The following is a 13,535-nucleotide window of genomic DNA, read 5'->3' as shown; positions in this document are numbered from 1 at the left end:
TTCCTATTATCTCTACTCTGGAGGTTATTTTCCTCTATTGTATCTGAATGGTGGAGATATTTTATAACTGGAATCCAGTGATGTCTTGTCCATGGCTTGAAATCAGCCACAGTGTGACTACTGAACCACAGAAATAAGCAAATGCTACAAGCTACTATCAAAAGCCCACTGTTAAACACCATCACTGTTCATCCTCCTCCCTTCAACATATATAAACATGTCTCCGCACACACACAATCACAGAAACACCCCGTCCTCGTTTAAACACAAATGTAACACACTGTACAAACCCTCTGCATCTTGCTTTTTTGACTAAATAAATGAGGGGAGCTCTTTCCCCTTTCTTATTTAATGCCTGATGCTTCCTCCTCCAAATTACTTTTCTTCCCTCAAGGAATGAGCCACATCCAGAGCTCAGTCTAGAGTCACACATCACCCCTTGCCTCTTATTCATTCCTTCCTTGACTTGCCCAGCCTTGTGCTAAACCCAGGACAAAGATATCAGTAAAGTCCCTTTCTGGGAAGGGTGAGAACCCAGAGCCAAACTCCAATAACTAGAACACAAGGTTATCGGTTCAGTAGAAGAGGGCAGGCCAGCTTGAATGTCACCTTCTTCCTGAATGTTCTTTTTTTAATTCTCAGACCTCCCTCCTAAACCCTACCACATCCCTCCCTCTGACTACTATTATCATTGAGCTGGGGATGGAACTCTTGAGTTCCATGCAATTTGCTGAAAACACTCCCCAGGCCACAGACTGCCCATGTGCACTCAATGCTGGGTTCCATGCACCCCAATAATGGTGGTGCAGGGAGGCTATAACTCAGAGAGTAGCCACTTGACCCCAGGGGAGAACACACTCTATCCTCCTCTATAATCCTATAAGCTCAGTGAGAGATGTTATTTAGACCAGACTGACCTTTGTGCCTGACTCAGTGCATTGCCCTGCACTGAGTCTCCCCATCCAGCTACTTCCTTACTGGCCTTAGACCCAGTTCATGTCAGTTATCATTATCGGGCCATTTTTGTTCATACCTGGATTGCCAGGTATAATCCCAAGAGAGCTGGGCATTTCAAACAGGTGAAGGAGGGGAAGGTGAAAACATAGCCAGTCCTTGGCCATTCCTGTTTGAAATCTGTCCCTTCTGTGACTCCTTCTGCCCAGATTCCTCCAGACGAGCCCACACTCCCAACTAGTACCTCCTCTTATCCCTTCCTGTTCCCGTGTTTACTGGCTCCAATCTCTTCAAAGCTCCCTTCCTGCTCTCCCTTCCCCAACTATGCCCTGTGCACACCTGGGGCCCTCTCCTGAGGGCTCTGTGACTTCTCTGTCTCTCTGCAGCCCTGTGCCGTCCCAGAGATGGAGCCGTCTTACGTGTTTCCCCTCCCACCATCCGCGAACAGATGCCTGATAGCCCTGCTCTGTGCCAGGAGCTAACAGTCCCTGAGCACAGGGACCTCACAGACAGTGACAGAGACCAGGAGGCAAATAGCAGGCTTTCCCGGCAGGAGGCAGGCAGAGGGTATTACGGGGGCCCAGGGCCAGGGTACACATTCTGCATGTGCCACAGCTTACCATGTCATAGGTTTATTTACATCTTTTTCTTATCTCCTTTCTTATCTCCTTTTTATATATATCTCCTTTATAATTTCACTGAGGTTGTTCAGGCTTTTCATGGATCACCTTCAGTCAGTTCAGTTCAGTCGCTCAGTCGTGTCGGACTCTTTGCGACCCCATGAATCCCAGCACGCCAGGCCTCCCTGTCCATCACCAACTCCCGGAGTTCACTCAGACTCAGGTCCATCGAGTCAGTGATGCCATCCAGCCATCTCATCCTCTTGTCCCCTTCTCCTCCTGCCCCCAATCCCTCCCAGCATCAGAGTCTTTTCCAAAGAGTCAGCTCTTCGCATGAGGTGGCCAAAGTACTGGAGTTTCAGCTTTAGCATCATTCCTTCCAAAGAACACCCAGGGCTGATCTCCTTCAGAATGGACTGGTTGGATCTCCTTGCAGTCCAAGGGACTCTCAAGAGTCTTCTCCAACAGCACAGTTCAAAAGCATCAATTCTTCGGCGCTAAATGTCAACCTGAGGTGCTATCACCATTCCACCCCGTACCTATGGCCCCCACAGAGGAAGTTAAACTGCTTGCCCAAGGTCGCCGATCTGAGACACGGAGGACGCAGCCGGTCCTTGGCAGCATGTTAACCACTGAGCCCCACGCTCCCCGCACAGCCGTGGGGGCTCAGGGCTCAAACCCCAGCAGGATCCCCTGCACACTGCACTGGCTTCCTGACCGCCAGCACTCCCTTCTGCTGCTCTTCCGTCTTCCGGGGAGTCTTCCGTTTGTATGGAGTCTGGGGTAGCGGCTCATTCTCGAAATCAAACCTGCAAGGGCAAGAGTCCCCTTTTCCCTTCCTTAATTCAAGACTTAGGCTCAGTTAACTGAGCAGTAAAGCCTGAGGACTGGTCATCAAAGCGGCACATACAATTGTCACAGCAGTAGAAAATGCTTAGCTTCTTCCCAGCACCTCAACTGATGTCCCTGCCTTCCCTTTACCTTCCCTCCAGCTTATCCTCCACAGAAAAGCCACAGTGGTATTTTACATATGAAAGTATCGCATAGAATGGGCTGCTGGTGGTAAAGAACCTACCAACACAGGAGATGTAAGAGACACAGGTTCAATCCCTGGGTCCGGAAGATCCCCTGGAGGAGGGCATGGCAACCCACTCCAGTATTCTTGCCTGGAGAATCCCATGGACAGTGGAGCCTAGCAGGCTACAGTCCACGGGGTCGCAAAGAGTCGGACACGACTGAAGCAACTTAGCAGGCACCTGTCTCATAGAATAAGTTGCCAATTTTAAAAACTGTTCAAGGATTTCCCTGGTGGTACAGTGGTTAGGAATCCACCTGCCAATGCAGGGGACACGGGTTGGATCTCTGGTCCGGGAAGATTCCACACGTAGCAGTGCAACTAACCCTGTACACAACTACTGAGCCTGCGAGTTGCAACTACTGAAGCCCGTGTGCTCTGGAGCCCGCGCTCCGCAACGAGAAGGCACCGCAAGGAGAAGTCAGAGCAACTAATAGCACCTGCTCACCGAAGACAGAGAATATGCCTACACGCAGCAAGAAGATCCAGTGCAGCCAAAATAAATTACAAACAAATCAAGAAAAACTGTTCAATGCTTTGCATTACCCAGAAAGCAAAATGCACCTGCTGGCTTACCATGGCTGTCACCAATGGCCTCTCTGGGCTCATGCCTCAAGCCTCCCCTTGACACGCTAGGCCACAACGGTCCTGGCCTGCTTTCCTGTCATGCAGCCATCAGGAAAGGCCTGTTTTCCTGTCACGTAACCTACTCTGGCTTTGGACATTGTTAATTCTTCCTTCTGGACTGCTCTTTCATGGCGGATCGTGATAGACAATAAGTAACCTTCTTTTGTTGTCCCATTAAACTTTATGCCATCGACCATGATATTTTAATTTACCTCCCATAGCACTGGTAACAATCTACTATTTAGGTTATTTATGTGTTTTGTTTCTTTTTGGATAAACTGCATGGCATGTAGGATGTGGTCTTAGTTCCCAAACCAGGGGTCACACATATGCCCCCTAAAGTGGAAGCGTGGAGTTTTAATCACTGGATCATCAAGGAAGTCCCTCTTACTGTATCCTGTACTGCCCATGAAGAACTATAAGAATGATAATGTTAATAATAAACCAAGCAAAACAGTAGGTAACATTTTCGCAGTGCTTCTGTACGTCAGGCCCTGTATGAGTTGCTAGCTCTTCGCATGTTTTCTTACAAATAACCTATTACAGTAATAAACTCTGTTATTACTGTAATAAACTGTTAGTTTTTCATATGAAGATACGGAAGTCTGTGACGTTAAGCAACTTGCCATCCAGCCTGTTCCAGAATTCAAGTCCTTAAATGGTATTACTTATTACAGTACGCTTTCCACTGTAACTCATAAATGATTCCTAGGGGAAAAAGAGAAACCCTGCCCAGCCATTCTGTGCTCCCCTGGGTCTTGATTTCCCAACCTGGTCATCCTACCACCTATGGATATGGGAAAGTACCAACATCTTTCCTACAGATTCCCTCTTAACATAAGCCAGCCAGAATCCATTTCTCCTGTTTTCAACCAACAATCCTGGTCAACACATCCCAAAAGTTTAACTGTGGGCTTCGCACACAGCAGAGGGACAGTACATTCTCAACATATAAATGAATCAGATCGTGCAACGTGGTGAGACTAAAGGCTCTGGTGGCCCACGTGCATGGAGGTTGTGCCAGCAACATTGCACTGATGTTTCAGTCTTTTCCTTCCTTCACTCTTTCTTTATTATGAAATGTTTGAGACATGTCAAGTGTCTTGGGGTTTTTTTGGTTTGTGTGCTTGTTATTGGCCTCACAACGTAGCTTGTAGCCTCTTCATTCCCCAACCAAGGATCAAACCCAGGCCCCAGCAATGAAAGTGCCGAGTACTAACCACTAGACTGCCAGGGAATTTCCAAGTTTTATAAATCTTCACTGAAGGACTATTTCCCCAGTTCTCTTTACTTGGCTTATTCTTAGGAGTTCTTTCCAGGGACCCTGCAAGAGTGGGAATGCCTTTCTTCTCTCCGTGGCCCTACACCCTCAGGAGAGAGCAGGGAGAGCTTCCACACCACCTCAGGGCCCAAGAACCCCCAGGGTCTGCATTACCTCCTCTGAAAGTGTTCAAATTCAGCTTGTCTCCTCATTTTCACCGCAGGGAGGTCAGTCTGGTCATAGGCATTTTCAAAGTTATATCTTTCCTGATGTATCCAGGCTTCACATTTGCACTGGTTTTTCGGGAAGAGCCTAAAACAAGATGAGGACTAAGATCACAGACTGGGTGGGCTGGGGGGTGGGGCAGGCACTTGAAGTCTAACCCACCATGCGGTTCCCCCGAGACTCTCCTATCTCACACCCACCATCCAGGTTGGGTTGAGACTCTAGAATCCCAGCAGTAGCCATTCCCAAAGACACAGCGAGGGGAAGGGATAAGAAGGCCCCCTCTCAAAACCAACTTATAGTGACCAAAGCAGACATGTGGCAGGAGGATGGATAGGAACCTGGGATTAACATACACACACTACCGTATATAAAACAGATAACCAACAAAGACCTACTGTATAGCATAGGGAAATCTACACAATATTCTGTAATAACTCACATGGGTAAAGAATCTGAAAAAGAATGAATATATGTACATGTATAACTGAATCACTTTGCTGTGCACCTGAAACCAACACATCATTGTAGGTCATTATACTCCAATAAATTGTTTTAAATAATAAAAAATAAATTTTGTGATAAAAAAAAAAACACCCCTGTCTTAAATCATTTCCTGCACCAAACTTCTACTTAAGATCCCACAAGCCACATGATTGTTCCCTGATCAGGGATTGAACCCAGGCTCAGCAGTGAAAGCTCCAAGTCCTAACCACTGGGTTGCCAGGGAATTCCTTAAACTTCTTTATGTTTTTTTTTTTTTTTTAATTTTCATTTATTTATTTTTGGTTGTTGCTGGGTCTTCATTGCTGTGCAGGCTTTCTCTAGTTGCGGCGAGCGGGAGGTACTCTCTAGTTGCGGTGCAGGGGCTTCTCATTGCGGTGGCTTCTCTTGTTGCAGAGCACAGGCTCTAGGCACATGGGCTCATTAGTTGTGGCTCACAGGCTCTAGAGCACTGGCTCAGTAATTGTGGCACAGGCTTAGTTGCTCAGCGGTATGTGGGATCTTCCTAGAACCAGAGATCAAACCCTTGTCTCCTGCATTGGCAAGCGGATTCTTTACCACTAAGCCACCAGGGAAGCCCTCTCCAAACTTCTTTAAACTTGAGAGTTCACAGTGGCATCTCAGTCCCACCCACCTGAAGAGGAGGCCGAAGGGACAGAAAGGCAACGTCTTTCCCGTAGTTTGGGTTAAACGGGCCCTTCAAAATCACAAGGGGACTTTGCTGGGTGTTGTAGGGAACAGAGTCTGTGCCCTGCAGACCGAGATCTTTTCTGGTCCTGTAGTTTGGAATCACATTCACAATCAGCACAGGTGCAGGAAGGTAGGGAACTGGCTGTAAGGTGGGCACAATAGGACACTCAGCCACAGGAGGAGGGAGGGAGAGGTCAGACCAAGGGGGAATAACTGGCTGTCTCACCAGATTCCATCATGGGTAAAGAGGGTCTTGATATGTTCCTCAGGGAGAAGCTTCAACATTCCGGCAGCCAGACTAGGCTGAAGGAGTGGTGCTTTGTAGCTGCTGAATTCTGAATACAGGTACACACTTCTGAACATAAATAACACAATGCCCAGGGCCAAGAATAAGACGGACATCTTGAGGATCCACAGATATCTAGAGCTGTTAGGACACAAAAGAGCAAATGCTGTGTAAATCTTTTTTCCTTGATTACATGAAACATAAAAGGACCTGATTGTATAATATAGATGGGAACAGTAACTGGAGGGAAAAGGTCAATTAAACCTATATCTTCTACTACTTACCATGACTGATTTCTGATAAGCAAAAGAGAAAAGAATTAAGTTGCAACAGACACTCAGAAAGATCACATATAAAAGAATGTCCTAAAGCCCAAGGAGGGAGACTGGAAGAGTAAGGCTTGCAGTATTAATGTCAACATAGTTGAATTTGAGGCAAAAAAAAAAAAATTAAATGGGGCCAAAAGGATCACTTACTGTGATCACATGAGTGATCTACAAAACAGATGTAGATCATGTAATGGTCATGAACTGTAGCCACTAGATATTAGCATTATTTAAGCAAAGAATGGCAGAATATAGGAGGAGAAAGATTACAAATCCAAAGGTGGTCATGGATTCTAACATTCTCATGTCTAACACACTAACATCTCATTCCCTAACAAATCAAGTCTCAGAAATATATAAAGCAAGAAAGCAACTAATTTTTTTTTAATCTATGTATTTTGTTTATTTTGGGTTGCACTAGGTCTTCATTGCTGCGGGAAGGCTTTCTCTAGTTGCGGCGAGTCTTCACTGCAGTGTGTGAGTTTCTCATCGCGGTGGCTTGTCTTGTTTCAGGGCATGGGCTCTAGAGCTAAGGCTCAGTAGTTGCGGGTCCTAGACTCTAAACAGCACAGACTCAACAGTTGTGGTGCACGGGCTTAGTCGCTCTGTGGCATGTGGAATCTTCCCGGACCAGGGGTTGAAACCACATTCCTTGCACTGGCAGGCAGATTCCTATCCACTGTACCACCAGGGAAGTCTGCAGCTAAATTTTAGATCTCGTATTCTGTTAAAGAGCTTTTAGGACATTTACAAAAGTTGGCCACTTGTTTGAACACAAAGAAAACCATAATAAAGTAGAAATCATTCAGATTATACACTCCACACACTGACAAGTGCAATCAAAATGTAACTGATAGGGGCTTCCCTGGTGGCTCAGCGGTAAAGAATCTGCCTGCTAATGTAGGAGACATGGGTTGGATCCCTGGTCAGGGAAGATTCCACATGCTGTGGAGCAATTAAGCCTGTGCACCACAACTAGTGAGTCTGCGTTCTAGAATCCAAGAGCCACAACTACTGAAGCCCGCGTGCCCTAGGGCCTTTGCTCTGCAACAAGAGAAGCCACCACAATGAGAAGCCCACGCACTGCAAGGAACGGTAGCCCCTGCTCACTGCTACTAGAGAAAAGTCCGCGAAGCGAAGAAGACTCAGCACAGCCAAATAGAAATAAATAAACAATTTAAATATAACCTATAATAATAGTAAGCCCCTCTTTCACAACATGGAAAAAAAATTTTTTTAAGCTTTCCAAAGCAACAATTTGAGTCAAGGACAACATCAGAACAAAAATATAAAGATAATGAAGATACTACATACAAAACTATGGAATGCACTAAAATTATGCTGAGTGGAAATTTTGAATTTAAATACAAATTTCTGATCACAAGACATAAAATTAATAAATTAAACAATCAAATAAGTTTGAAAATGGATAACAAAATGAATCTAAGAAAAGTAGAAATAAGAACCTAATAACAATGCCAATGGAAAGTGGTAAATTAGAAAACATCTAAAATGGAATAATTATTAAATCCAAGCACGGAGGAGACAACTTTTGAGATATCTGCCTACTTAATAACCTCCCTGCTCTAAGACTCTTTGCCTGCCTGACCCACAGAGGTCACACCTATGAGCTAGTTGTATCACATGATTCTCCCCTGACCATTGGCTGATTGGACCAAAGGGGAACACCTCTAAGGTGGGCCAATCAGCCAGAATTTCTTTCCCAGGAATTGGTAAGCAGAGATCAGCTAAATCTGGCCCCCTGAACTGAGAATAGAGGAAAGGAGAGAAGGAAGAGAAGATAGAATAAGGTAAGAAGAAGCCTAGATCTTGAATACCTAGATGAAAGAGATGATCTAAACAGATCCATTAAAGAGAAAAAAAAAAAAACAAAACAGGGAAGTTGTCAAAGGCCTCAACAAAATCTGAAATCCCTATTTCATAAGTAAACAATTTCATGCCAATTTACAAAAACCAGTTTTACAGTGATGCAAGTATAAGTACTGAAGAATAATGCTGTAAGTATGCTGAACAAATATTAGCAAATAGAGTATAATGGTATCTTAAATGAAAGATTCATCACTAATGAAGTTCTTCTAGGAGAGCAAGGATGACTCAATCCTATAGTGTGGCTGAACCACTCCGACTTTATCCTAGGCCCATAATTCTACCTCTTTTCTTTCTTTCTTTTTTTTTTTTTAAAGAATAACAGTGTCATTAAGTTCATTACACAATTTTCAACCTAACAGAAAGAAACAAATCAGGAACAACAGAGGGATGTGGGTTAGGTCTTTTTGAGGGTTTGGTTCTTTTCCTTCTGCTAGCAGGAAATGAAACTGTGTGTCATTGAATAAAACAAAACAAAATGAGGAGAAAAAAATTCTCTGGGTAAATGACTTTCCTTGTATTCCATATTATTTTTTCTCCTTAAACTGTTACCTGCTCCCCTTTCTGCAAGACTGAGCTTTAGCCTACTCACAAGAAACATGCCTAAGCCAGGGGAGTTTCCTATCAAGTTTTCCCCTGGCCTTCATCTGACATGAAAACTGGAAGAATGCCTTTTGCTGATGTGAATGGTTAATGGTCATGAGAACCTCCCCCCACCACACACACAAAGGGAGTGAAAAACATCCATTTCCCATTGATAAGGATGTGATTCTCCCTAGTAGTCAGATTTTATTTTCAGCTTTGGTCCTTTAAATCTTCTGTACCCTTTTCTGCCGCTTTGAATGCCTCTGGATCATCTGCCAGCTCCTGCCCATGTGTAAGTCACCCACAACAAACTTCAGAATTGCTCTTCATGCAGTTGCCTGTTTTGTTTTGGGTTTCAAAGTTCCTTCTCAGTTAGTAGGATATTATTCAATATCTCTGCCTTCCAAGAATTATACAATTTATTGATAAATTTCACCACGTGGAAATTCAGGTCAGGAGAACACTCAATATGATTATATTGACAGATGATTTTAAAATCATTTAACACAATTATCCATTCTTTTTTAAAATTTTATTTACTTTTTAATTGAAGGATAATTGATAAGTGATCAGAATTTTGTTGGTTTCTGCCAAACGTCAACATGAATCAGCCAATGCAGGGGACTCAGTTTGATCCCTGGTCGGGGAATTAAGATCCCACATAGTGCTGGGCAACTCAGCCCAGGCACCACAACTACTGAGCCTGCACGACACAACTAGAGGAAGCCCACACGCTGCAACAAAGACTCAGCACAGTCAAAAGGAAAAAAAGAAAAAGAAACTAAAAATATAGCTACCATACGATCCAGCAATCCCACTCCTGGGCATTTATCTACACAAAGCTCTAACTCAAAAATATATATGCACCATGTTCACAGTAGCATTATTTACAATAGCCAAGACATGGAAGCAACCTAACTGTCCATGAATGGATAAAGGTCTGGTACACCTTTATACAATGGAATATTACTCAGCCACGAAAAGAAAATAAGGCCATTTGCAGCAAATTGGATGGACCTAGAGATTATCGTACTAAGCAAAGTCAAAAAGAGAAAGACACATACCATATTATATCACTTATATGTATAAACTAAAATACAACACAAATGAACATATCTACAAAACAGAAACAGGCATAGAGAGCAGACGTGGTTGCCACGGGAGGTGGGGTGAGAGAGGGAAGAACTGCGAGTTTGGGATTAGCAGATATACACCATTAGAATGGATAAACAAGGTCCTGCCCTATAGCACTGGGAACTATATTCCATATCTTGTGACAAACCATAGTGGAAAAAATAGGAAAAAGTATATATATATAAATATGTATAACTGAATCACATTGCTGCATGGAAGAAACTGACACATAGTAAGTCAACCATGCTCCAATAAACTTTTTTAAAAAGGGAAGAACCTGGAAGAAATGATACCACACTAATAATTATGAGCACCTCTAACATCTGGATCTTGGTTTACATACAGCATTCCCCTCTAAAGAAAAAGCAAAGCCCCTTGCAGAAATGGCTGATTCTGGCTTTGGGTAAGGAAAATTCAAAGCAAGTCTAGAATATCCTATGATGCCAGAAGGGAAGGGGGCTATCTAAGAAGACCACAGTTATATCCATGAAAGAGGAGCCAGTTTAAAGGGTCTTCTACCAGCCATATTTGAGATAGTTGATGCATCAACAAGAACAATGACTATAATTAACTATAACATATTAAATAAAATAAAACCCATAAAGTTAATGATACTCCAAGGGAAAAATGCAAGGGGTGATCAGGGTACTTAAAAAAAAACTTTTTAATTATAGAAAAAAATCCCAAGTACATACAAAAAAAGAACGATAAAATGAATTTTATTATACCCATTACCTACCTTCTACTCCTGGACAAAATGGATTTATCTGTTTCTTCACCTATTTCCTCACTTCTCAAATCATTTTGAAGAAAATATTGACATCATATCATTTCATCAGTAAATATTCTATCTTTGAAGGGTAATGTGGCAGTTTTGTACTCAGATGAACCAAGCTGGAATTCCCTTCCCTGTGTAATGCCAGGTTAGGGATGGCCACAGAGAAATTTGCATGAGATTCAGAGGCAGTGCAGATGCTGGCAAGTTCCATCCACTTGGTCCTCTTTCCCTCAATTCTGTGTCCAGCCCTCCTTCCCAACAACTGGTCCTGCTGACCAACTACCTCAGGTTCACTATAAGAACTTTCTCTGAGAACTCACAGTAGTGGTAAACATGAGGAACAAGCAACCTTTCATATACTTCTCCAGCAACTCTCTTTGTGGCTGTACTCCAGAAAACAGATATTTCTGAATTCTTCCCAGTTCCAGCTCATTCACCTGTGACGATATGATTGGTGACTTTTCTCTAATTTTTTTTTTTTGAAACTCGTCCCAAAATTGTATTAATTCCTCATAATAAATTTCTTGCTATGCAATTCTCATTGAAGTTCTGCTTCTTTGCTTAAAGCTTGGGGGATTCAGATAAAGGTTCTTACACACACAGAGACACCCAATACCATTATCAGCTAAAAATCTAACAATCAGTCTTTACTACCATCAAAGGTGCACAGAGTTCCCTTCTGTCTTTTTTTATTTTTTTGTACAGACTGAAATAAGTCAGAAAGAGAAAAACAAATATTGTATATTAAGGCATATATATGGAACCTGGAAAAGTGATACTGATGAACTTATTTGCAGGGCAGGAAGAGACTCAGACATAGAAAACAGACTTGTGGACACAGAGTGGAAGAAGAGGGTGGGACCAACTGAGAGAGTGGCATTGGACATATATAGACAACCATGCATAAAATAAATAGCTAGTGGGAAGCTGCTGTATAGCACAGGGAGCTCAGCCTGGTGCTCTGTGACAACGTAGGGGGTGGAGTGGGGTGGGAGGCAGGCTGAAGAAGGAGGGGATATATGTATACATAGAGCTGATTCATGTGGCTGTACACAGAAAGCGACACAACAGTGTACATCGATTATACTCCAATTAAAAATAGAATCAGCAGAATCTAAATAAGATCCATACATTGGTTGATATGTTTCATCAGTTCCTTTTAATATATACATTCCTCTGTATCTCCTCCTAGCAACATACTTGTTTAAGGAACCATGTTGTTTATGCTCCATAATTTGGATTTTCCACGTCTGGACTGTGCTGATTTCAGCGCCCACCGCCCGCCCCGCCCCGGGCCATGTTCCTTTTTTCCCTGAAATTTCTATAAATCTGTAGTTAGATCAACAGGCTTGATCAGATCCAGGTTTGATTTCAGAGAAAATCCCCTCATAGGTGATGGTGTGCGCCCGTCCATAAGAGAGGCTAGGCGGAATATTAGTAGGCATTTGATGACTGCCCAGATCACTGGTTCTGAGTATTCTGGGGCTCAGGATCTCTATTCTTTAAAAAAAAAAAATTGTTTTTGATGTGGACCATTTTTAAAGCTTTTATTGAATTTCTTACAATATTTCTTCTGCTTTAATGTTTTGGGTTTTTAAGCCATGAAGCATGTGGGATCTTAAAGCCTCCACCAGGGATCACATGCCCCGCACTGAAATGCGAAATCTTAACCACTGGACTGTCAGGAAAGTCCCTGGACCTCTTTATAATCTTAAAAATTACTGAGGACTCCCAAAGAGCTTTTGTTTTGTGGGTTATATCTGTCAATGTTTACCATTTTGGAAATTAAATTTGAGGAGTTTTTAAAAGTATGATTAATTTAGAAATAACATAATAAGCCCATTAAAAGCTAACACAAATAACATATTTTTATGAAAAATAATTACATTTTTCCAAACAAAAAATAGTGAGAAAAATGGCTCCATTTTATATTTTTGCCTATCTCTATAATATTTAGCTTAATGGAAAAAATGAATCCTCATATTGTTTCTGCATTTTATCTGTTACATTATCTGGTTGAAACATGTGAGGAAAATACAGCCCCATACAGATATATATGTGGAACAAAGACAATTGTGGATATTCATCTTTGATACCATGCCAAAAATCAAGTTGTAGTAGTGTAAAGGTTAGCAGCAACATGGAATCTGAAATGATATCAATGAACCTTTTTCATTGGTATCATTTGGACTTTGAATGGATCTTTTACCTACACTTGATTTTATAACACCATGCAAGATAGACTGACTGCCTGATGAACTATGAAATGAGGTTCGTGACATTGTACAGGAGACAGGGATCAAGACCATCCCCATGGAAAAGAAATGCAAAAAAGCAAAATGGCTGTCTGGGGAGGCCTTACAAATAGCTGTGAAAAGAAGAGAAGCGAAAAGCAAAGGAGAAAAGGGAAGATATAAACATCTGAATGCAGAGTTCCAAAGAATAGCAAAAAGAGATGAGAGCCTTCTTTAGCAATCGATGCAAAGAAATAGAGGAAAACAACAGAATGGGAAAGACTAGAGATCTCTTCAAGAAAATCAGAGATACCAAAGGAACATTTCATGCAAAGATGGGCTCGATAAA

At 42.5% G+C, this 13,535-nt stretch overlaps 1 protein-coding gene across 1 annotated transcript in view; it reads right to left on the bottom strand.

Moving 5' to 3' along the window:
* B4GALNT2 (beta-1,4-N-acetyl-galactosaminyl transferase 2) overlaps positions 1 to 13,535 on the bottom strand; it is a 74,537-nt gene that overhangs the window by 33,549 nt on the left and 27,453 nt on the right. Inside the window, exons 2-3 of the mRNA XM_010843152.1 lie at positions 6,183 to 6,383; positions 4,712 to 4,849 (exon numbers count right to left, since the gene is read on the bottom strand). Of these exons, the coding sequence (XP_010841454.1) occupies positions 4,712 to 4,849; positions 6,183 to 6,383 (339 nt within the window). The remainder of the gene's footprint in view (positions 1 to 4,711; positions 4,850 to 6,182; positions 6,384 to 13,535) is intronic.

The sequence above is a fragment of the Bison bison genome, unplaced genomic scaffold (genome assembly GCF_000754665.1).
Source record: "Bison bison bison isolate TAMUID 2011002044 unplaced genomic scaffold, Bison_UMD1.0 scf7180017864180, whole genome shotgun sequence".
In the NCBI taxonomy this organism is placed as follows: Eukaryota; Metazoa; Chordata; class Mammalia; order Artiodactyla; family Bovidae; genus Bison; species Bison bison.
The sequence above is the reverse complement of the archived record's forward strand: the minus strand, read 5'-3'. Positions and strand labels throughout refer to the sequence as shown.